The following is a 24,655-nucleotide window of genomic DNA, read 5'->3' as shown; positions in this document are numbered from 1 at the left end:
GTTCCCAAGTTCCAGCCCCGTGTCAGGCTCTGTGCTGACAGTTCAGGCCTGGAGGCTGCTCCAGATTCTGTGTCTCCCTCTGTGTCTCCACTCCTTCCCCATTCACACTCTTGTCTCTCTTTCTCAAAAAATAAATAAACTCTTAAAAAAAGGAGGAGGAGGAGGAGAAGAAGAAGTCATGGAAAATACCCATGGGATAATTGGCTTAAGATGCCACACCTAATCCATCGGGTCACGTGAGGAAAAAATCTGTTAACAGAAGAAATGTAGTGTCTGGAAGGGAGAAGACCAAGGGTCAAAAAAACGTAAGTGTGGGTCTCCAGCCCTGTCCAGGGGAGAGTCTGCTAACTCCAGCCAAGGCAAACATTTCAGTTGGATTTGCAGGCCTGCATCTAACCACCCTGAGTGACGTCAGCCACTAAGCCGCCGTCCCACTAATTCCCCTTGCCATGTTGCTCTGCCCTTTAAGGAGGCTTCTGAAGATATATGTTGCTCGAGCCCACGGGAGAGAAAATGCAGTGACCATCTGCCCCAAGCGTCTGATCCGCTTGGCAGTTCCAGGTCTCGCGCTCCTGGTTTGTTAGTAATCTAGCAGTGGGCTAGCAGGATCTGGGCACACATGAGACCCTCAGATGTTTTAATCTCTGGATTTGCAATTCTGAGAGCCAAACTCTGAGCCCTGGTACTATCATGCCATTTGGAAATCTTGCACAGTGGCCGGCTGCGTTTCACGGGCTCACATTGCTATCTTGGCTCTCTCTCCCTTTAAGTGCCAAAGACAACAGGAAAACCAGTAAGCGATATATGTAATCTCTTTACCTAAGGAAATTCAAAGGTGGATTGAAATCACCCTCCTTCTTTCCCACTCTCCATACCTGGTCCCCCTTTTCTTTAATTTTTAATTTGTGTTGAAATCCGAGTTAGTTAACATACAGTGTAATAATGGTCTCAGGAGTAGAATTTAGTGATTCATGGCTTACATATGACACCCAGGGCTCATCCCAACAAGTGCCCTCCTGCAGGCCCATCACCCATTTAGCCCATCCCCCCACCCAACACTGATCCAGCAACCTTCAGTTTGTTTTCCGTATTTAAGGTTTTCTTATGGTTTGCCTTCCTGTTTTTACCTTATTTTTCCTTCCCTTCCCCTATGTCCATCTGTTTTGTTTCTTAAATTCCACACAGGAGTGAAATCATATATATGTCTTTCTCTGATGGACTTCTATGCTTAGAATAATACGTTCTAGTTCCATCCACATTGTTGCAAATGGTAAGACTTCATTCTTTTTGATTGCCAAGTACTATTCCATTGTATATATACACCGTATCTTCTTTATCCATTCATCAGTCAATGGACATTTGACTCTTTCCATAATTTGGCTATTGTTGATAGTGCTGCTATAAACATTAGGGTGCATGTGCCCCTTCCAATCAACATTTTTGTATCCTTTGGATAAAAACCTAGTAGTGCAATTGCTGGGTCATAAGCTAGTTCTATTTTTAACTTTTTGAAGAACCTCCATACTTTTCTCCAGAGTGGCTGCACCAGTTTGCATTCCCACCAACAATGAAACAGGGTTCCTCTTTCTCCGCATCCTCGCCAACATCTCTTGTTTCCTGAGTTGTTAATTTTAGTCATTCTGACAGGTATGAGGTGGTGTCTCACTGTGGTTTTGATTTGTATTTCCCTGATGATGAGTGATGTTGAGATCTTTTCATGCATCTGTTAGCCATCTGGATGTCTTCTTTGGAAAAATGTTCACGTCTTTTGCCCATTTCTTCACTGGATTATTTGTTTTATGAGTGTTGAGTTTGGTAAGTTCTTTATAGATTTTGGATGCTAACCCTTTATCCAATATGTCATTTGTAAATGTCTTCTTCCCTTCTGTCGGTTGCCTTTTAATTTTGCTGATTGTTTCCTTTGCAGTGCAGACGCTTCTTATCTTGATGAGGTCCCAATAGTTCATTTTTGCTTTTGTTTCCCTTGCCTCCAGAGACATGTCTAGTAAGACATTACTGTGGCCAAGATAAAAGAAGTCGTTGCCTGCTTTCTCCTCTAGGATTTTGATGGTTTTCTGACATTTAGGTCTTTCATCCATTTGGGTTTATATTTGCGTACGGTGTAAGAAAGTGGTCCAGGTTCATTTTTCTGCTTGTCGCTGTCCAGTTTTCCCAACATAATTTGCTGAAGAGACTGTCTTTATTCCATTGGATATCCTTTCCTGCTTTGTCGAAGATTAGTTGGCCATACGTTTGTGGGTCATTTCTGGGTTCTCTGTTCTGTTCCACTGATCTATGTGTCTGTTTTCGTGACAGTACCATACTGTCTTATTATTTACAACTTTGCAACACAGCTTGAAGTCTGGCATTGTGATGCCTCCACCTTTGGTTTTCTCCTTCTACATTACTTTGGCTATTCAGGGCCTTTTCTGGTTCCATACAAATTTTAGAATTGTTTGTTCTAGCTCTGTGAAGAATGCTGGTGTTGTTTTGATAGGGATTGAATTGAACGTATAAATTGCTTTGGGTAGTATAGACCTTTTAAAAATATTTGTTCTTCCAATCTATGAGCATGGGATGTTTTTCCATTTCTTTGTATCTTCTTCAATTTCTTTCACAAGCGTTCTATAGTTTTCAGCGTACAGATATTTTACCTCTTTGGTTAGGTTTATTCCTAGGTATTCTATGGTTTTTTGGTGCAATTATAAGTGGTATCAATTCCTTGATTTCTCTTTCTGTTGCTTCGTTATTGGTACATAGAAATGCAACTGATTTCTGTATGTTGATTTTGTATCCTGCGGCTTTGCTGAATTCATGTATCAGTCCTAGCAGTTTTTGGTGGAGTCTTTCGGGTTTTCCACGTCAAGTATGATGCCATCTGCGAAGAGTGAAAGTTTGACTTATTCCTTGACGATTTTAGATGCCTTTTATTTCTTTTTGTTACCTGATTGCTGAGGCTAATGGTGGTAAGAGTGGACATCCTTGTCGTGTTCCTGACCATAAGGGGAAGCTCTCAGTTTTTCCTCATTGAGAATGATAATAGCTGTGGGCCTTTCATATATGGCTTCTATGATCTTGAGGTATGTTCTTTCTATCGCTATTTTCTTAAGGGTTTTTATCAAGAAAGGATGCTGTATTTTGTCAAATGCTTTTCTGCATCTATTAAGAGGGTCATGTGGTTCTTATCCTTTCTTTTATTAATGTGATGTATCATGTTGATCGATTTGCAGATATTGGACCACCCCTGCAGCCCAGGAATAAGTCCCACTTGATCATGGTGAATAATTCTTTTAATGTATTGTTGGATTTGATTTGCGAGTACCTTGTTGAGAATTTTTGCATCCATGTTCATCAGGGAAAATCATTCCTGGTCCCTCTGACCCTTTTACTCTTTCCTGTCCCACCCCAGCACAAATGTGCCTTCAGTGTCCTAATTCCAGGCCAGTTAGCCCTCCGCAGTTTCCCCCTGAGGCCTCTAAATTGCTGGAAGGGTCCCCTCAGCCTTTCAGGTCCCCATCTGCTAAAGGACCCTCACTCCTTCCCAGCAAACCTTGCACAATACAAATAAAAATTTCCCCCCCAAAAAGATTGTGAAAATTTCAAATACAAAGAACAATTGAATGAATTATACAGTAAGCACTCATATACTCACCACTTAGATTCTACAATTGTTAACATTTGTCTGTATTTGCCCTATCCCCTTATCACACATCTATCCCCTCCATCAATGAATCCATTCTATTTTTGGTGCAATTCAGAGTAAGTTGCAAATAGCAGGACACTCCATTCCTCGACACTCTGGCGTGCTTATGATCAACTACACTCCATTTGTTTAGCTCTTTTAAAAAGCACTTTCCACCCTCTTTACTCTTGTTATCAAAAATAGTTCAACTTTTCTTGCATACTCAGTGTTGTGTTTTTTAATCATACACTGTGTGCTCACTTCAGTAGCATATGTACTAAAACTAAAACAATACAGAGAATAGCATAGCATGGCCTCTGCACAAGGATCACATGCAAATTTGAGAAGTGTTCCATAGGTTTTTTTTTTTTATTATTATTACATACTGGGGCACCTGGGTGGCTCAGTCAGTTAAGTGTCCAACTTCGGCTCAGGTCATGATCTCACAGTTCACGAATCCAAGCCCCACGTTGGGCTCTGTGCTGACAGCTCAGAGCCTGGAGCCTGCTTCGGATTCTGTGCCTCTCTCTCTCTCTCTCTCTGCCCCTCTCCTGCTCCCACTCTGTCTCTCAAAAAATAAGTAAGTGTTAAAAAAATGTTTTTAAATAAAAATAAAAAATAAATGTTTAAAAAAAAGTAAAAAATAAAACATTTCTATTGTCCCAAAATAAAACTCCATATGCATAAAGTAGTAACTCCGTATTCTCCCCTTTCTCTTCGCCTGGTTGCCTTCAATCTAGCTGGCTGTATGGATTTGCCTACTGTGAACACTGCATACAAACAGAATCATACAATACGTGGCCTTTTGTGCTTGGCTTCTTTCAATTAGCATAATGTTTTCCAGGATAATCCACATGGTAGCATGTATCTGTACTTCCTTTTAAGGCAGTCATATTCCATTGTATGTATATCCCACACTTGGTCTCTCCATTTTTCCACTGATGAGCATTTGCATTGTTTTCACCTTTTGGCTCTTGTGAATAGCCTTGCCTGTCCCATTATTCTTGAGTGTTTGCTCTACAGCAGCAATTAACAAGCATTTTGGTTTCAGGATCCCTTTACATCCCTAAAAAGTATTGGAGATCCCCAAAGAGTTTTTATGGAGGAGATATAGAAGCATGCAGATTTATGAAATTAAACTGAAAAATTTTTAAAGATTTAAATATTTTTATGTTAACATAAACATGTTTTTATGAAAAATGTATTTTAAAAAATCAGTGAGAAGAGAGGCATTGTTTTCTGTTTTTGCAAATCTCTTTAATGCCTGTCTTAATAAAAGACAGATGGATACTCATACTGACTTTGACATTCAATCTGTTGTGATAGGCTGTTTGGGTTGGCATATATGAAGCAAATGCAACCTTACTGACATATGTTGTTGGAAAAACGAGGACCTCGCAGGCCTCCTGAATGGTTTTGGGGATTCCCCCAAAGTCTTTCCATCACCCACTTTAAGGACGGCTGCTCTAAGGATTTCAATATATATCCTTAACTATTCAGAGTCCACCTAGAGTGAATATTATTCTACTTCATAAAAACTTTACAACCATATAGGTCCACTACCACGCCCCCTCCTTTATGTTATAACCATATGTGTGACATACATACACAACAAAAAGGACAGGAGCAAGGGGCACTTGGGTGGTTCTGTTGGTTAAACGTCTGACTTTGGCTCAGGTCATGATCTCACGGGTTTGTGGGTTCGAGTCCCGTGTCGGGCTCTGTGCTGACAGCTCGGGGCCTGAAGCCTGCTTCAGATTCTGTGTCTCCCTCTCTCTCTCTCTCTCTGCCCCTCCCCCACTTGCGTTCTGTCTCCCTCTCAAAAAGAAATAAACATTTAAAAAAAAAAAAAAAAGGAGGGGCGCCTGGGTGGCTCAGTCGGTTGAGCGTCCGACTTCGGCTCAGGTCACGATCTCACTGTCCGTGGGTTCGAGCCCCGCGTCGGGCTCTGTGCTGACTGCTCAGAGCCTGGAGCCTGTTTCAGATTCTGTGTCTCCCTCTCTCTCTGCCCCTCCCCTGTTCACGCTCTGTCTCTGTCTCAAGAATAAATAAACATTAGAAAACATTTAAAAAAAAAAGGGAAAGGAGCAATAAACAGAATGATACAATTACAAAATTATTTTGCTTTAGACAGATGTTTTTTAAATAAATTGAGGAAAAAAGATAGCCTTTTATAGAGAATAAATGAAAAAGAGATGATAGAATGTGAATGTCACCATGTTGCACTCTCCAATGAATTAACGGGTAGAGACAGTATGTATATGTGGCTGCTAAGATCATAGAAAGATAACCAGACATCAACATGCCCTCTGGTGAAAGAGCACCCTCTACCATGTAGACTCTCGCCAAAGGGATTCGAACCTGTATCTGATTAAGTTTCCAGATCCAGGTGCTAATTTGATTGAAATAAGAGAGGGCAGAAGAACGTGTTGAATGTGAGTTGAACATTGAATATGAAGTCAGCAAAAACAGACTGTGAAAAAGTCCACACACTGTAAGGAAAAGAAGGAAATTAAGAGGGAATCCACGGATAAAAAGACTTAAAATGCATTTTCAGTAAGGTTGTTAGAATACATCTAAAGGGACACCTGGATGGCTCAGTTGGCTAAGCCTACGACTCTTGTTTTCGCTTCAGTTCATGATCTCAGTCATGATCCCATGGTTCCTGAGCTCAAGGGCTCTGCACTGACAGTGCACTGACAAGGGATTCTGTCTCTCTCCCCCTCTCCCCAGCTAGCTTGCTCACTCTCTGTCTCTCTCTCTCTCTCTCTCTCTCTGTCTCGATAAAATACATCTAAGGATGTATATTTGGGTGATAAAACTATAAAGACACCCAAAATTGTGATAACTATTAAAGTCAGGGTAGTGGCCAGCTTTGGAAGGAGGAAGATGGCTGGGTAGGTCCAGGTTAGAGTGCCTGGGATCGATGCAAAGTTCTATTTTGCAATCAGGGTGGTGGATACAAAGATGTCTGCCTTCTAATAATAATTAAGCTATTCATTTGGTTTGGTTGACTTTTCTAAGTCTGTGTTTTATTATGTGATTTAGAAAGAAAAAAAAAAGATTAAAAACAAAACAAACCTCTTACACAGGAGTTGGCCATTTTTTTTCCCAAAGGGCCAGATAGAAAGTATTTCAGATTTTCCTGGCCAAGAGGCAACTCGAGAATATTATGTTCGTACTTATAACCATTTAAAATGGGACAATTAAAAAAAAAAATGCCTAAAGACAAACCCAGGCATTGCAACACTGAGGGTCCACTAAATCGCTGAATTCTGGATCCCAGGAGGCTCCCATCCCTGGAGTCCCAGATCCTGCGTCCCCATGCCCTTTCCCGGCTCCCGTGGGCGCCGCCCCCCTCCCATCCCCCCACCGCTGGTCCCCTCAACCTCCGCGTCTCTTAGCAACAGGCAGACGCAGCAGTCACTCTCAGGTGGACGCAGGCTGAAGAGCATGAGAGCGAGCACGCATGCGCAGAGGGAGCTCCGGGCTCCACCAAGCTGCTCCGGGAGAAAGGGGAGAGCCTAGAAGCACCCAAGCCCTAGGACCCCGCCCCAAGCAAAAGTCTGCGTCCCAACTCTTCCCACAAGTCCTCTCCCACACTCTTGTCGCTCAAAGTATGGTCTGGTAGGCAAGGGGCAGCAACAGCATCACCTAGGAGCCTGCTAGAAAGACAGAATTGCGAGCTTACCCAGACCTACTAAGTCTGTGTCTGCAGTTTTAACAAGATCCCGGTAAATCCCTATGCATATAGACATTTGACAAGCGTTGCTTTCACAATCCAGACAGGGCAAAGCCGTAAACAAATACATCAAACTGGGAATACCTCTTACAGGTTGAACTTTTAACCTCGACACTAAAAGATGGCTTTTATGATGAGGAAGTTCCCAAAGCTGACTTCCCTATGCTCAGTAAGGGTAAAAATTCCCTTGTGTCTCCTCTGACCATCAGTCCAGGACAGAATGCATCACTGACCTCAGGTTCCTGCTCTCAAAGCCAAGGGGGAAATCAGGAGGAACAATTTCCATTCCCAGAGTAAGGGCAGGCGTTGCTTCTCATGAACAAGGTGAAAAGAGAACGCTCAAAGAATGGGTGCCTTGGGCCTGCCAAGATAAGTAAGTCAAACAACACAAGGGCAATCCCAAACCCAGGGAAGGCAGCACCCAAACCCAGCTGAACAGCTCCTAGTAAACAGTCTCAGTTTACATTTTATTTTTTATTTATTGACTTATTTATTGTTAAACTTGTTAATGTTTAGAGACAGAGCGTGAGCCGGGGAAGGGCAGAGAGGGAGGGAGACACAGAATCCAAAGCAGGCTCCAGGCTCTGCACTGTCAGCACAGAGCCTGACGCGGGTTCGAACCCACGAGCTGTGAGATCATGACTTGAACCAAAGTCATACACTTAACCGACTGAGCCACCCAGGCGCCCCTCAGTTTGCATTTTAAACCCCAAAATGAAATTCTTACAAATACTAAGATGGATGATGAGTACTCCTGAGAGAAGTTCCCAGGTCAGTAACTTCTCAGTCTGGTGAGTTCTCCTCAGATATATCTGTCTTGGGAAACTGCAGACCTTAAGTTTCACTTCCTCATCAGAGGACAGTGGCAAATCAGAACAGACACATCACAATCCTAAAAGAACCACTTTGCTTCATGCGGGGGGGGGGGGGGACAGATTTACCAGAGAATACCACACTTAAACAAAAGAAAATGACCATTTTTTTTTTTTCAACGTTTATTTATTTTTGGGACAGAGAGAGGCAGAGCATGAACGGGGGAGGGGCAGAGAGAGAGGGAGACACAGAATCGGAAACAGGCTCCAGGCTCTGAGCCATCAGCCCAGAGCCCGACGCGGGGCTCGAACTCACGGACCGCGAGATCGTGACCTGGCTGAAGTCGGACGCTTAACCGACTGCGCCACCCAGGCGCCCCGAAAATGACCATTTTTTAATGGCAGGGACAAAACAGCAAGATAGAGGAAAAACCCTTCCTCCAACAGAAAACAACTCAAAAAAATGCATTTCTAAAACTCCATGATACATGCTATAACATAGATGAACCTTGTCAACATTATGCTAAGTGAAGTTACAAAAGATCATGTATTGTGTGATTCCATTTACATGAAATGTTCAGAATCGGCAAATCTACAGACAGAAAACAGATTAGTAGTTGCCTACCGCTGATGGGGGTGGTTAATAGCTAAAGGGCATGAGGTTTCTTTTGGAGGTGATGAAAATGTTCTGGAAGTAATTATGATTCACAGACGATGATTCTGTGAATGTACTGAAAGCCACTGACTTGTACACTTTAAATGGGTGAACTGTAGGGTATATGAATTATATTTCAATAAAGCTGTTTGAAAACCATAATCCATGGCTCCACACTAGATCCACATTAGTCTAAAAACATGGAGTTCCTACTATAATACAAAAACTTTCTGAGAAAAATCTGAAAATGAAAGAAAGTTGTTGACGTCAGTACTGGTTAGAGGCCCCAGCTAGATTTCTCTAGCAAAACACTCCCATCTCAGTTTGGGGAAGAATTTCACAGTCTTGTCTCAAGATCATCAATCTCACAGAAATCCCCATCTGGCTTTGGGTTCCTGTTCCAAAAACGCTGGAAAAACCAAAACAGGCAAAACACACTTTCAAAACAACACTTTTAATTTACGTGGGCAAGGGGAGAAACAGAGGATCATGGGATAGATGCTATGCTCTGTCAAAATACAAAGTTGAGAATTCACCATTGCTATGGAAACTCGAGTCCAAAAAGACTACACGTTTCCCAAGGAAACCATTTTTCAAAAGTCCCTAAATAACATAACTCATAAAGAATGACCAAAAGTGGGGCGCCTGGGTGGCGCAGTCGGTGAAGCGTCCGACTTCAGCCCAGGTCACGATCTCGCGGTCCGGGAGTTCGAGCCCCGCGTCGGGCTCCGGGCTGATGGCTCGGAGCCTGGAGCCTGTTTCCGATTCTGTGTCTCCCCCTCTCTCTGCCCCTCCCCCGTTCATGCTCTGTCTCTCTCTGTCCCAAAAATAAATAAACATTGAAAAAAAAAAAAAAAAGAAAAAATCTAAAAAAAAAAAAAAGAATGACCAAAAGAGCCCATGTGGATGGCTGAGGCCTACTAGGTGGCCACACTGATTTCAGCTCTGCTGCTCCACTTTAACCTTCATGAGTTCTCTTCTTCACCTGTTTAATTTCCCAGGCCAAGAGCAGAGGTTATCATGAGAAGCCCCATAAGGGCCCTGGCTGTACCCACAAGGGCCTGTGTTGGCATCATGGTCACAGCTGTCACCATGGAGAAAAAGACAGAAGCGGGAGGTGGAACAGGTACCTCTCTTACCCTAATGCAAAGCACACAAAACCCTAGGGCTTTGGGAAACCTAGAGAGAGAGAAATCTCTGCAGCTATTGGTCAACAGCTTCATCCTGCCCTGACAACCTGGATTCCCTCTAATCCCCAGGCAAATTAAAAGACCAAATGTTATTTAGCAATTAATAAGGAAGCAGATGCTATTTGCTCCTGTTCCAAGGGGCCTGCTTCAATCCCTAAGAACAAAACAGTCATTTCCAATGCCAAGGGCAAAGGGCATTGGCAAGTGCCTAGAACAGTGCCTGGCACATAGTTAATATTCGATATGTTTATTGAATGCTTCTTGAATGGATGCTGATATTACCTCCCTTGGCACTCTGCCTTCTTCCCTCAGCCTGGAAACACACACACACACACACACACACACACACACACACGTGTGCGCGCGCACACACACGACGTTGAATCCAAGCCTGTTCACTGCAACTCCAGTTGTAACCTTGCAAAATTAATTAATAAACATGACAATTACTACTATGATATAGATTTCTGGAGAGCACGGATTTTTATTAAAGGATTTTGTTGTGACTAATATACCTTAAGAGCCTAAAACAATGCCTGGCACTAGTAGCTTCTAAATGAATATTTGTGTAATGACGAATGAATTAAGGGCCTACTATGTGCCAGGCAGCTGTGCTAGCTAAGCCTACTGCTGACGTCCCCTTCCCAATCACTTCTACCCGAGCGGCAGAGGCTGCCTTGAGTCCTCCTACCGCCAGGGGCCGCTGTACAAAGAGCGAGGCTTCCTTTCCACGCCACCTTCTATCCCCGCGGTGCCCCTTGACCCCGTGAAGTTACTGCCCCGAGTTAAGATGGCGGCGTCGATGGCAGCTGCAGCTGGGCGACTGCGGCGGGCCTTTCGAAGGTCGCCTCTGTGGGGGGGCCTCAGCCGTAGGCCGTTCTCATCCGAGCCCCCTCCAGCCTCGGCCACGGCCGTTCGGGACGCTTTCCTGAGCTTCTTTCGGGACCGCCACGGCCACCGACTGGTGCCGTCCGCCTCCGTGCGGCCCCGCGGCGACCCCAGTTTGCTTTTCGTCAACGCGGGCATGAACCAGGTGGGGGCTGAGCCACCCTGAGCGGGGGCGGAGTTTGTGATTTTTTTCCGGGGAGAAAGGCGCTGCGGGATTGGGCAAAAGAGGCGAGGGGCGGAGCTCTTGGCTTTGGAGGAAAGGGCCGTTTGTTGTTAGGCTAAGTCGTTGGGGGCACAAGTTAGGGCTTGGGGAGGGCCCGACCTCGGAGCTTGGGTTGGGATTTAGTTTTAGGTCCGAGAATGGAGAGTGTGGAGTTCTCTGGGGGCAGACTGGTGGGGACAGTCTGGCTTCATTTATTCATGCTGTAAATAAAGGTAACTAATTCGTTAAATAAACGTTTGTTGAGCACATTTTATGTGCTAGACTGTATTCTCTAAGCTTTTGACTTTGAGCACCACTTACCCTCTCTAGATTTGTCTTCACCTGTAAAATGAGCAAGGAGGGGGGAATCGGTTAACCGTAGAGACTTTTTTTTTAAGGTTATTTTTATTTTGAGAGAGATAGAGCAAGTGGGGAGGGGCAGAGAGAGAGGGAGACAGAATCCCAAGCAGGCTTGGGGCGCCTGGGTGGCTCAGTCGGTTAAGTGGCCGACTTCGGCTCAGGTCATGATCTCGCAGCCCCGCGTCGGGCTCTGTGCTGACAGCTCAGAGCCTGGAGCCTGCTTCACATTCTGTGTCTCCTTCTGTCTCTGCCCCTTCCCTGCTCATGCTGTGTCTCTCTGTCTCAAAAATAAATAAACATTAAAAAAAAATTAAAAAAAAAAAAAGAATCCCAAGCAGGCTCCATGCTGTCAGCGCAGAGGCTGATGCAGGGCTTGAAGTCACAAACCGTGAGATCATGACCTGAGCTAAAATCAAGAGTCAGAAGCTTAGCCGACTGAGCCACCCAAGCACCCCAAACGTAGAGGCTATTAAATGCTGAGTTTGTGAGGCATGCCCAGTGCCCTGTGGTCTTGGTTTTATACTGAAGTTATTGGGTGTGGTTTAAAGAAGCTGACATGAAGGATGAAGCCATTCAGTGCCCTGTTTCCCGCCACCAACATAGTCCTCCTTCTTTTATGTTGCCTAATTTACTAGCAGAGTATCTCTGTTTCCTGATTTATTTACCTCTTGTCTGCTCCACACACATCAGAGATGGGTGCCTCCAGGCTTCCAGATTGCCCCTTAGCCAAGACCACACCGCACTCTCGGGGGCACAGTCAGCCTTCACTCTGAACACCCCACTCCCCACTTCTCCCGTCTACGGAGGGAGTGAGAACTGGGACCTTCGTGTGTTTCCAGTTCAAGCCAATCTTCCTGGGCACCGTGGATCCACGAAGCGAAATGGCAGGCTTCCGACGTGTGGCCAACAGCCAGAAATGTGTGAGGGCTGGAGGACGCCACAACGACCTGGAGGATGTGGGCCGAGACCTTTCCCATCACACCTTCTTTGAGATGCTTGGCAATTGGGCTTTTGGGGGTGAATATTTTAAGGTGAGTCTCCAGGAAGCCCTAGAGTTAGAAAAAAGGTCAGTGTCAACCAAGAAGGGGCTCAAGAGGAGTCCTGTCTCCACTCCTAAGCCCTGCTTAGACAGGGCTCATACTACACAGGAAGGCAAAGTGCTAGATGAACAAGTATGATGAGACTGTGTCTTACTTCCCTAATTGGATTGTAAGTGTGAGGGCCAGGACTGTGCCTCCTGCCTAATGGCTGGTTGGTAATTGTTGAATGAATAAATGGTCAGACAAATACTAAAATGCAGGAGTTAGAAATCATCCCAGGTTAGGGTGGAAAGACAACTTCATGGAGAGAGTGGGACTTGAAGGAAAGGATCTAAAGGAGGGGTGAAGTTTTCTGGACAGGAAAAAAACTCAAGCAGAAATGGTCATGGTTTGTTCTGGAAACAAGGAGGGCAGTGGAATTTTGTGTTAAGCTGAGGGCTGAACTCATGTGGCTTGATTGGTGCTTCAGCGGGGCCCTCTTCTCACCATTTTCCTCCTCCCACCCCATGTGGGTTTCCCCTGCAGGAGGAGGCTTGCCGCATGGCCTGGGAACTGCTGACTCAGGTCTACGGGATCCCTGAAGACAGGCTCTGGGTCTCCTACTTCGGTGGTGACCCCAAGGCAGGGCTGGACCCAGACCTGGAGAGCAGGGACATCTGGCTCAGCTTAGGGTAAGTCTGCCTCTGCCCCTTGTGTCCACTTCCAGAGGGCAAGAGGACTGGCAAATGGAGAGTACCAGCATCAGTCATCAGAGTCTTAGCATCTGCTCCCAGAACAGATTGGGGTCAGCCCTGTTTCTCCTCTTGCTGAGCTTGGTGGAGAGGCTCTCATGGCAGAGAGGGTTCTGGCTTCCAGGTTTGTCTGTCTCCCTACCACCCACCTGGCTTTCTTGTCAGGGTGTGTGCCAGTCATGTGCTTTCCTTTGGACCACAAGAGAACTTCTGGGAAATGGGGAACACTGGCCCCTGTGGGCCCTGCACGGAGATCCACTATGACCTGGCTGGGAGAGGGGGAGCCCCCCAGCTGGTGGAGCTGTGGAATCTGGTCTTCATTCAACACAACAGGTAATGGGGTGCTGAAGCAGAAGGAAAATCCCTGGCCAGAAGTGGGCAAGGTGGCATTCAGGAGACTTTGATCCATTTCTTATAAAAAAAAAAAAAAAAAAAAAAAAAAAAAACACCTAAATGGTGTTTACTGTGTGCCAGGTACATTTCTAAACACTTTTCAGGTAATAACTGATTTAACCCCAGTCTTTGCTCGTGACACTTTCAACTAGTCACTGCTGTCCGCCGGCTTCTGTTCTCTCATCACTGGATGGCACGGAGCCTGGTGGTCTCTAAGATTTTCTCCCAGCCTTGACATGTCTCTTTCTCAGGGCAAAGCATTCTGTCCCAGAAAGGGGATGTGTGGGTCCAGGCAAGGGCCCAAGCAGGGGTGAGGGTGGAGATCACGCTTTATGAGAAAGTACAGGACCCAAGGCCATCACTGTCTGCCTTTGTGGGAGAGGGGTGGATACCGCCTTCCGGTTCCTCCCACTGTCAGCCCCTCCTCGTTCCTCCGCTGCACTTGGGCATCTGCCTCACCCCAGTAATCCCATGTGGGGCCTCACCTTGCACACCTTCCCTGGCCAGAGAGGCAGATGGAAGCCTGCAGCCCCTGCCCCAGCGGCACGTGGACACGGGAATGGGCCTGGAAAGGCTGGTGGCCGTGCTGCAAGGCACGCGCTCCACTTACGACACTGATCTCTTCTCCCCGCTGCTTGACGCCATTCAGCAGGTGAGCCGGCCTCTTCCCTTCCAGAAGCTGGCGCTTTGTTGAGAACTCCGAGTATTCCTGCATGTGGAAACCTTGCCCAGCCAAGGATAGCAGGGTCAAACATGAGGCTGGGATTTGTATTTATTACCTGATACTGCTCCCAAATCCTTCCTTCCTTCGCATCTTCAAAAAATAGGTGTTTAGTGCCTACTTTGTAGTCCCTTGTGCTTAGTAGAAGAGATTACATTGTAGCCTAAGAGATAAATAAGTAAGTGTATTAAAGAACAAGACGGCAGATTTGAACCAGATTGCAGATTGTGACCCGGTAGTAAACATGGATGATAGTAACTGTGGTGGGGGTAGGGGGGGCGGTGGAGAGGAATCTTCAATGAAGTGTTTGGGGAAGGCTCACCAAGGAGGTGATCTCTGAGCTGGAACCTGAACGAGGAGGAGCCAGCCACAAGAAGCTCATTCCAGGCCGAGGGGATGGCAGGTACCAAGGCCCTGAGGCAGGAAAGGAACACAAAGGTGGCCTAGAGCTAGCCAGAGTAGAATCACCTGGGATGTAGCTGGAGAATGTGTGACTGCGCTTTTGTTGTGTAACAAAGCACCTAATACTTTGTAGTTTAAAATAACAACCATTCATTTAGCATATGAGTCTGTGAGCTAGCAATGCTGGCTGGGCTCTGTTGGGTCAACCTTTTGGTCTTCTGTGAGTTCATTCATAACACCTATAGATAGCTGCTAGGCAGCTGTAGTTCGAGGACTGGCTGGCTGGCTGTTTGGGGCAACGGGGGTGACCAGGCTGTGTGTCTGTCAAGCAGCAGGCTAGCTTAGGGTTGTTCCCATCCCAAGGCAGCACGGTTCCAAGAAGGAGAACAGAAGCACACCAGGTCTCTTGAGGCTTAGGCTCAGGACAGTGTCCTTTCCACCTCATTCTGTTGGCCAAAGCAAGTCGCAAGGCTAGCTTAGGTTCAAGGGATAGAGAAATAGATTCTATCCTTGGATGGGAAGCAGCTGTGGTCTCGTTGTAAAGTGGCAAGCACACTGAAGAGGGAAGGATTGTGGCCATTTTTGCAAACAATCTACCATAGAAAGGAAGGCAGAAGTCCAACCTTCTGGGCCCTTGAAGTCCAAAGTGGGGCTCCTATTATGCTAAGTGTAGTGAAAAGGGTTCTGCGTGGGGGAGGGGCATGATCTGATTGACACTTTTAAAGGCCCCTCTTGTTGCCGCGTGAAGGATGAGCTGGAGGGAGACCTAGAAGAAGCTAAGAAGCCAATTGGGAGGCTGTTTTGTAGTAAAGGGAGGAGACAGGAGGGCATGGTTGAGGCTGGTAGCTGTGGAAGTGGAGAAAAGTAATTGATTTGAAAGATCTCACAAAGGCAGGACAGGAGCAAAAGTCCCCAGTGACAGACTGGATGAGGAAGGGAAATAAAAATCAAGGCTCGCTCTCTAGTTTTTGACTTGAGCAGTGTGGTGAATGGCAGGACTGTTAACTGAGAGGAGGAAGCTCAGGGAAGAGACAGGTTTAGAGCTGGATGAATCAGCCATCTGCTTTGGAGCACTTACACAGGCACAGCTTACACCTCCCTCCCTGCCCCCCATAAAGGCTGGAGAAGTGGGTGTGGGCAGTGGAGTCAGGCCGGTGCAAATCTCAGATCTCCTCCTGATGCGTTGTGTGGCCTTGTGCCACTTAGCTCCTCAGAGCCTCAGTTTCCTCTTTTTTTTTTAATTTTTTTTAATGTTTATTCATTTTTGAGACAGAGAGAGACAGAGCATGAATGGGGGAGGGGCAGAGAGAGAGGGAGACACAGAACCGGAAGCAGGCTCCAGGCTCTGAGCCATCAGCCCAGAGCCTGACGCGGGGCTCGAACTCACGAACCGCGAGATTGTGACCTGAGGTGAAGTCGGATGCTCAACCAACTGAGCCACCCAGGCGCCCTATCAGTTTCCTCTTTAAAGCGAGACTAGTAATACCTCCCAGAGCAGGATGTTTTGGATATTAGGCAACGCTTCGTTCAAGCACCCTCCCCGTTCTGATGGTAGAAATTCAGTAAATGATCACAGCTGTGATTGTTGTGAGTGCTGAGTGTGGCCCTGGGAGGGCAGGGACTGACTCCCTTTTATGTCTGAAGCTTCTCCAACCAGGTCATTCCAGATGTGATCAGCTTTAGGGGTGAGGGCAGATGCTCTAGAGATGATGAAGGGCACCCCACCTGGACCACATCAGGCAGGACCAGCAGCCATGTCTCCTTGTCTCTTGCTCTCCAGGGTTGCGGGGTGCCCCCTTACTTGGGTCGGGTAGGAGCAGCAGACGAGGGGCGCACAGACATGGCATACCGCGTGGTGGCTGATCACATCCGCACACTCAGCGTCTGCATCGCCGACGGTGTCTGCCCCGGAATGTCGGGTGCCCCGTGAGTCTGGCAGGGGCTACACAGAGAGGCAGGGCTGCGAGGGCGGGGGGTGGGGGGTGTTGCAGGGGAGAGGTGGGTCAGGAGGGGTGGGGGAAGGGAGAGGGCTCTGAGATGAGAGCACCCGCTCCGAACCTCGTCCTCCCCACTCTCCATACTGCTGACCAAGGGTTGCAGGCGGTTCTTATCTGGCTTCTGAACCCCTCTAGGTTGGTGCTTCGTCGGATCCTTCGTCGAGCTGTGCGGTTCTCTACAGAGGTGTTGCGGGCACCACCTGGCTTCCTAGGCAGCCTGGTGCCTGTAGTGGTGGAGACCCTGGTGAGGGCAGAACTTATTCTTCTGGGCTTCCCCGGGTGTCAGGAAGCTTGCCACTGAGCCTAGACGGTGCCCTCAGCCTAGGCTCCCCACCCTAAATGGCCAGCCCCAGGTCTTGTCAGGCTGAGAAAGCTAAGACTGAATCCAAAAAGCAGGGAGCCTTCAGGAGGCCTCCCTGCCCTGGCTTCTGAGCCTCTGAGTTTGGGACCCCCTTCTGTCCGTATTCCCTGTTTGAGTCTGCCATCCATCAGCCAGAGCTGAGCTTCCAAGGCAGGTGTCCTCAGGGAGGTCCAGGGTGGGGAGGTTGCCTTTCACACCTTCTCAGCCCTCTGCCTCCCCCAGGGAGATGCTTATCCAGAACTGCGGAAGCACTCAGCCCAGGTACTGGCTTTGGATGGGGAGGGAGGGGCCGACAAGAGAGGGGTGGAGAGCGGCTCTCCCTTCCAGGAGGCCCAGCTCCAGTCCCGCCCTGCCCCCTGTTCAGATAGTCAACCTGGTATCAGAAGACGAGGCAGCCTTCCTGGCCTCCCTGCAGCGGGGTCGGCACATCATCGATCAGACCCTGAGGCGCCTGGGGCCTTCTGATTTGTTCCCTGGTGAGTGAGCGGCCTGGCCAAGGTGTGGGGGGCTCACTCAGGTGAACCAAGGCAGGAAGAGGACAGAGCTCTGAGGCAGGCGTGTGCCTAGCATGCAGACCCTCCTCCCCGTGTCCCTCTCCCTGCACTGTCTCCAACACCCACATGTCTCTGTGGCGGGACACCACCCTCCTTCTCCCCACTTCCCTTCTGTCCAGCTGGCCCTGCCATCAGTCTGCTTCCCAAGGCCAGCTTCATCCCAAGAATGAGCTTCCCTTCTCCTCTGAGATGACAGATGACAAGGGAGTCTCCTGGGCTACCCTCGGCTCTGGCCTTTGAGCCTAAAGCCTGACCCCTCTCCTGGACCTACCGGGTGTAGGGAGAGGACACTTGTGCTTGGTACCTGGTGGCTGCTGCGTGGTTGGAAAAGCCCTGGCCCTTATTTCTCCCTCACTTCTTCCCCTTCAGTCTATCCTGCCCTCCCCTCTGAACACCCTTTGTCTTCCTTCTTCAAAGCTGAAGTGGCCTGGTCCTTATCGCTGTCCGGGAACCTGGGGCTCCCCCTGGACCTGGTAGAGCTGATGCTGGAGGAGAAGGGGGTGCGGCTGGACTCTGCTGGGCTGGCACGGCTGGCCCAGGAGGAGGCCCAGGTACATGCTGGGGCACCCCTGCGCAGGATTCTGTTGGGACAGTCCCTTCCCCAGCCCTGAGTTCCTGGGGGAGGAGCTGCAGCTATTGAGGGAAACAGGAGACAGGGTCTGTCCCCTCACCTCAGGCCCCACCCACAGCCTGTAGAGGAGAACTCTAATACAGTGGACTGAACACAACCAGGAATGGGGAGAGGCCAGCACAGCATCCTAGAGAGGGGAGCGGTGGGTGAAGGGGGCCTCATCCTGAGACCCTGCATGATGGGTGGTTCACCAGCCAGCCCAGGGTCTCTAGCAGCCAGCCAAGCCCCGAGGGCTTATTCCAGAGGGGCTGCAGAGTCCACACAGCTGTGTGGCAGGGGCAGGGCTCTGTGGAGGCTCAGGTCCCACTGCACTGTCCGTGTATCCCTTCCCTATGCATGCGCCCATCCTGCAGCACCGGTCACGGCAGGCCGAGCCAGCTCAGGAGCGGGGACTGCAGCTGAATGTCCACGCGCTGGGGGAGCTGCAGCGCCGAGGGGTGCCCCCAACTGACGACAGTCCCAAGTACAACTACTCTCTTCGACCCAGCGGGGGTTATGGTGAGAGGCTGGACTGAGGCTGGTGGCCACAAGCGTCCCTGGCGGTTTCTGGGAGGGACAGAGGGACATCTGTGAGGGTTGCTACCAGCCCTATACATTTCATGGGGGGCGGGGGTGGGGGGGGTGGGGAGGGCGGCGAGGGGGTTATAGCCACCAGGGGTCGCTGTGGCCCCTGAAAGTGCCCCTCCACTAGCTACATGCCCATTGGCTTCAAGTAAGGTACACACCAACGGCCCAGGGCCCACACCCCTGCCCAGCACTGATAACCATTCTTCTTCCTGGCAGAGTTTGGCACCTGCGAGGCGCAGGTGCTCCAGCTATATACAGAGGACGGGACAGCTGTGGCCTCTGTGGGGAAAGGCCAGCGTTGTGGCCTTCTCTTGGACAAAACCAACTTCTACGCTGAACAGGGGGGTCAGGCTTCAGACCGAGGCTACCTGGTGCGGGTGGGGCAGGAGGTGAGCCCCCATGCACAGACACACACACCCACACAGACAAGTTAATTTCTGCAGAAGGCAGACCCGACCTGGGAAGGGAGCCAAGGGGAGGGAAAAGCTACAAGCAGTTGCTCCAGTGCCTTGGCCCCTGCCCTTCCCCAGGATGTACTGTTCCCAGTGCCCCGGGCCCAGGTCTGTGGAGGCTTCATCCTGCACGAGGCTGTGGCCCCTGAGGGCCTGAAGGTTGGGGACCAGGTGCAGCTACATGTAGATGAGGTAAGGCCCCAAGCCCTGATATTTAGAATATCCTGCAGCCTCTTGACTCTCCCTACCCCCCAGGATTCTGGGTGACAAAAGTGTTTCAGGCCTGGCGTCTAGGCTGCATGGAGAAGCACACGGCCACCCACCTGTTGAACTGGGCACTCCGGCAGACCCTGGGCCCCGGCACGGAGCAGCGAGGTTCCCATCTCAACCCCGAGCGGCTGCGCTTCGATGTGGCCACCCAGGTGAGGAAGACAGAAAGGCTTAAAAAGAGGTAGTTTGGTGGCTTGCGGGGGGAGGGGGGCGGTGGGAGGGGGAGTTTGGCCAGTCCAAGGACCTAGGCTCCCTGTCGCTCAGTCACTGTGAGGCCGTGAGGGACGTCTTCATCTCGGCATCCTGCACCAGCAAGGGGTCAGGTTAGATAGCCTCTGAAGCCTCCGGCCACCCAGCTTCCTTGTTCCCGCTGTCACCCAAGACATTCTTGCTCAAGCAGAGCTGCCCTCCCTTCTCTGTCACCCTTCCTTCCTCGCACATCTAGCTCTGTCCTTGCACCTGCGTCTACCCCATCCTGTGTTTCTCTTCCATTAGGCTGGCCCTTGTGGTGAGCTCCCTCGGTACAGAACAGCATTTTCTGTTACATCAATTTTTAGTGCCTGATGAGAGGCCTACAATTCCCAACAGCCTTCTAAGGAAAAGAACTGTCTACTCCACAAAGGTTGATTGAGCACCTGCTCGGTGCTAGCCACTGTTTGAGAAACTGAGGAGAGTCAGTGAACACGGACTGCTTCTTACTGCTTTGGTTACAGGCACGCAGCTAACTGCCTGTCGGTCTATCCATTTCTTCCTACCCCACCAGGCTCCACTGACCCCAGAGCAGCTCCAGGCAGTGGAGGGCACGGTGCAGGAGGCCGTGGGGCAGGATGAGGCCGTGTACATGGAGGAGGTGGCCCTGGCACGCACCGCCCACGTCCCTGGCCTGCGCTTTCTGGATGAGGTGAGTTGGGGAGGCCCCTTGGTGAGACTGCCTGCCCCTCACGGGCTGGTGAACAGACTGGTCCCCTCTCCTCCTCAGGTATACCCAGACCCTGTGCGGGTGGTGTCAGTGGGGGTGCCCGTGGCCGAGGCGCTGGACCTCGGCTCCCAGGCTGCGCTGCAGACCTCTGTGGAGCTGTGCTGTGGGACGTGAGTCACTCCTTTCGGCCTGCCCCAGCCCGGGGCCTGAGATCCTCACCCTTCTTTGGTCTTTGGAGCCACCAGCCCCCGGGTTGGAGCTTAGGTTGCTCCTTTCCGTCCCACCATGCCCCTTGACTTCCTTCTCCCTCCTTCTGCCTACAGGCACCTGCTGCGCACAGGGGCTGTAGGGGACCTGGTCATCGTTGGGGAGCGCCAGCTCTCCAGGGGCACCACCCGCCTGCTGGCCGTCACCGGGGAGCAGGCCCAGCAGGTTGGCACGCCGGCAGGGTCCAGGAGGCCACCAGATTTGGACGGCGGTGGGGGGGGGGGGGGGAAGTGGAGGGAGCACACATGGCCGAAACTCTCAGGCCGGGGAATGCCCAGCAGCAGAACCAGTGTTGGTACATGTGCGCTGCCAACAGCTGGCATCTGTTGTGATTATTTGGTGCCTTGACTGGGCCTCATTGTTCAGTATTTCTGTCTCGGCCCTGACTAGCAGTGGGTTGAGAGCCCCCCCTGTCCTGGGGAGGTGACAGCAAGCCGAGCAGCCCTGAGCATCCCGTTCCCTCCTGGCAGGCCCGAGAGGTAGGCCAGGCTCTGGCCCAGGAGGTAGGAGCCGCGGCAGAACGGCTGAGTCGGGGCAGCCAGGATGTGGTGGAGGCTCAGCGACTATCCAAGGACATGGGACGACTCACTGATGTGAGGGTCACTGCTGCTGCGGAGCTGTTCCCCACTCTCTCCTGGCCCTCTTCCCCATGCCTCGGTCTCTCCCCCAATTCCTCTGGGACTCCTGCTGGCCTAGATATTTGTTGTTTGTCTGCAGGGTGGGATGTGGTGGGTGTGATCTCTTCCCTTGCTCTGCTGGCTCCTGGCTCCGAGACTGGGAGGGGCGCGGCTGATGTACTGTTTGTGGCCTTAGGCTGTGGACACTGCGGTGATGCCCCAGTGGCAGCGGCGGGAGCTGCAGGCCACGCTGAAGGTGCTGCAGCGACGTGCCAACACTGCCATCCGGAAGCTAGAAACGGGGCAGGTGAGAGGAGGTTCGGCTGTACCCACGGGGGCAGGTACCCAGCACACTTGGCGAGGGGCAGAGGCACTCCAGCATGCACACGGAGAAGCTTCGCGACCTGGCACGGGGCCTGACGCAGGGGGTGGGGTGCAGCTCCTGTCTCTCCTGCCAGCTGGGTGCCATCACCAGGCCATTTCCCCCACTTCTTTCTCTGCCAAACCGTGTCTGTCCTTCAACTCCCAAGTCTGGCTCAGACTCGCCCTCTAGGAAGCTGACTGACTTGATTACGCCTTTCAGCGCCCAGTGCCACTTGACCGTGGATCTGCCTTCCTCCCACCCCCTTTCGTCCATCTGTGCTCCAGCCTTAGTCCTTCACCTTCAGTGGCCTATTTGTAGGGGCCTGGAGCTGTGGTGAAAGGGACGAGGTGAGGGACGAGAGGAAGGACACAGGCCATTTGAGGCAGAGCCCCTGGCACCTCTCCTCCAAGCCAAAGACCTTTGCTGGCGGAGGGGATTTCTGGATAGGGGCTCGGTTCGGAAGTGGGGCCCGGCTGCCTTCCACCCTGATCCCCGTGCCGTCCTTCCTGCCCTGCAGGCTGCACAGAAAACCCAGGAGCTGCTGCGGCGGCATTCAGAGGGGCCTCTGATTGTGGACACAGTCTCCACTGAGTCCCTCTCCGTGAGTGTGGGGGCTGGGGGTGGCCCCAGGGTCTGGGGAGGGGAAGGTCCTGGCTGGGAGGTAGCTGGGAGTCCAGAGAGCTGTGGGCTCACTGTCTGCCCTTCCCTGCCCAGGTGCTGGTGAAGGTGGTACGGCAGCTGTGTGAGCGGGCGCCTCGCACGTCTGTGCTACTGCTCAGCCCCCAGCCGCTGGGGCATGTGCTGTGTGCCTGTCAGGTGGCCCAGGTGAGGGAAGGAGGAGAGCAGCCCCACCCACCCATCCTGGTCCAGCTCTCCAGTTGCACACCTTTGATTCCTCCAAGGCTGGGTAGAGGTGATCTAGGAGGACACCCCAGGACGGGGACAGGGCCGTCTCCTCCCTAACCACAGCCCCCCACCAGAGAAGGCACCGTGGTGGTCCCTAATTATGACCATCCAGGCCACACATCCCTTGCAAACAAGTAGCAGACATTCAGTAACCTCCACACACTTTCCCAGCCCCATGCTCTCCTATCTCCTGACTAATCACTGTGATGCCACTCTCAAGGGGTAGATGGAGTGGGCGCTGGTGGGGAGGGCTGCTCTGCATCACTGCCCCTTCTCTCTTGGTTCCCAGGGTACCACACCAGCCTTCACAGCAGAGGCCTGGGCACTGGCGGTATGCAGCCACATGGGGGGCAAGGCCTGGGGCTCTCAAGTGGTGGCTCAGGGCACCGGAACGACGGCTGACCTGGAAGCTGCCCTCAGGACAGCCCGAGCCTACGCCCTCAACCAGCTCTGAGCCGGGCTCGCCAGGGACTCACATAGACTGGACAGACTGCCGACGGGCCAGTGCCAGGAACCCTTGAAGGAGCCAGCAGAACCTCCCCGGAGGCTGAAGCAAAGGACTAAAGACTGGAGGCCAAGCAGCTGAGCCCTAGGGGGCTGCCTTGGGCCAGGCCCCGTGAGGACACGAGGAGTTGGGGTTCTGGAAGGCAGAAGTGGGCCCAGAGACACACCCCCACTGGATGAATGTGAAGCCATGGACTGTCTTGGCTGTGAGTGCTCATCAACAAGTATTTCACTGCAGCCAGGAAGTTCCAGAAGTTCTATGCTTAAAAAAGAACAGCTTCCCCCTCCCAGCAACCTGGTAAGGGTGCTCTATCACCCGGCTGATCCCTCACACTGGATCGAACAGTCACCCATCATCCAAATCAGAACCATCCTCCTTGCCACGGGTGTTTAACAGGTTTTCCGTGCCAGCCTGGGCACCCACAAAGGCCTCGCTGGCCACCAAGATCCAGAACTGTCTTATGAAAGTCATTACAGCAGGGCACACCCTCTCTGGTGTCACTTGTGTCATTAACAGTGACTTCACATTTTAGCGAAGGCCCTGGTGATTTGTTGAGAAAATGCGCAGCAGGCCCTGGTCAGTTGCTGAGAATGTGGTGAGAGCCAAAGGGACAACTTCCTGCACTTGCGGAGCTTCTGTCTAGTAGCGAGATACGTGATAAAGAGAAGGAAGAGGATGTAAGGCAGTGATGAGGTCTGCAGAGAAAGCAGGACAGGGATCAGGAGGGTGGGGGTGACTGCTGTTTCCCCCAGAGGTGGCATCTGAGGGGAGGGTATGAGCCACGAGGGTCTCTGAGGGAAGAGCGCTCCAGGCTGAGGACTTCAGCCAGTTCAGGGGCCCTGGGGGGGAGCTGAGCAGGCACCATGAGCTGGGATGGGGTCTGTAGAGAGCAGGGGCCAGAGCACCTGCCCCTGAGCCTGAGCTGAAGCTGAGAACCGGCCGCTCAGAACAGGAGGAAGCCCTGCTTCCCTAACAGAATGAATCCACTCAGGGCCAAGCCAGAGTTCTACCTCTGTTCCCAAATCTCTGCTGCTGGATGAAGGAAAGGACCTCAGGGGGCCCATCTTCAAGTCAAAGGCTCCCTGGTGACTGAGTTCTAGGGCCATTTAGTTAAAATTATTAGCGCCGAGCGCTGCTTCCTGCATGATCTCTCATTCTAATTGCGGCCCTGGTGAGAGGGCTTGCAAAGGACCGTTCCCGCCCGGGATTCCGGGATTCCGCTGAGCCCTGACCGCTTTCAGCCCTGCGGAGTGGCAAAGCTTTACCTCCGCATCTCGTAGCCACCGTTCGGCGGTGCTCACTGAAGGCCCGGCTGTCTACGCGTGCACATCAGGGTGAGGGAGTCATGGCACGGTTTTATGATGGATTAACTGAGCTTGTAAGATATTAACTTACCCATGGTAACACACTAGGAATCGCGACACCTG

At 50.9% G+C, this 24,655-nt stretch overlaps 1 protein-coding gene and 1 non-coding gene across 5 annotated transcripts; both read left to right on the top strand.

The window, feature by feature from the left end:
- The first annotated feature begins 3,935 nt into the window (after positions 1-3,935).
- On the top strand, positions 3,936-4,044 carry LOC115515106. The gene has a single exon (XR_003969169.1). It is a non-coding gene; the product is annotated as a U6 spliceosomal RNA (small nuclear RNA).
- A 6,827-nt stretch (positions 4,045-10,871) lies between these two features.
- On the top strand, positions 10,872-23,718 carry AARS2 (alanyl-tRNA synthetase 2, mitochondrial). 4 transcript variants are annotated; one of them, XM_030315614.1, is made up of 22 exons: positions 10,872-11,114; positions 12,371-12,562; positions 13,097-13,242; positions 13,468-13,635; positions 14,203-14,347; positions 16,599-16,744; positions 16,951-17,059; positions 17,399-17,437; positions 17,541-17,652; positions 18,148-18,281; positions 18,715-18,859; positions 19,145-19,317; positions 19,459-19,572; positions 19,662-19,802; positions 20,414-20,551; positions 20,630-20,739; positions 20,893-21,001; positions 21,307-21,429; positions 21,650-21,760; positions 22,335-22,418; positions 22,532-22,642; positions 23,013-23,718. In XM_030315614.1, the coding sequence occupies exons 1-22, from the start codon at positions 10,872-10,874 to the stop codon at positions 23,175-23,177; spliced, it is 2,958 nt and encodes a 985-aa protein (XP_030171474.1). In that variant the 3' UTR covers positions 23,178-23,718. The 4 variants fall into 4 exon arrangements, with proteins under 4 accessions (XP_030171474.1, XP_030171475.1, XP_030171477.1 ...); XM_030315615.1 differs by lacking the exon at positions 22,532-22,642 and having other exon boundaries at positions 10,879-11,114; XM_030315617.1 differs by lacking the exons at positions 22,532-22,642; positions 23,013-23,718 and adding an exon at positions 22,037-22,164 and having other exon boundaries at positions 10,879-11,114; positions 22,335-22,420.
- Positions 23,719-24,655: the final 937 nt, after the last annotated feature.

This window comes from Lynx canadensis, chromosome B2 (assembly GCF_007474595.2).
Source record: "Lynx canadensis isolate LIC74 chromosome B2, mLynCan4.pri.v2, whole genome shotgun sequence".
NCBI classification, from domain to species: Eukaryota; Metazoa; Chordata; class Mammalia; order Carnivora; family Felidae; genus Lynx; species Lynx canadensis.
This window is presented reverse-complemented; position numbering and strand designations above follow the sequence as displayed.

Bases quoted from the DNA above. Each gene is read 5' to 3' on its own strand.
- AARS2 (XM_030315614.1), top strand. From the start codon at position 10,872: ATGGCGGCGTCGATGGCAGCTGCAGCTGGGCGACTGCGGCGGGCCTTT. The intron at 14,348-16,598 runs GTGAGCCGGCCT...CTTGCTCTCCAG, and splicing joins TGCTTGACGCCATTCAGCAG to GGTTGCGGGGTGCCCCCTTA. The intron at 20,740-20,892 runs GTGAGTCACTCC...TTCTGCCTACAG, and splicing joins GTGGAGCTGTGCTGTGGGAC to GCACCTGCTGCGCACAGGGG.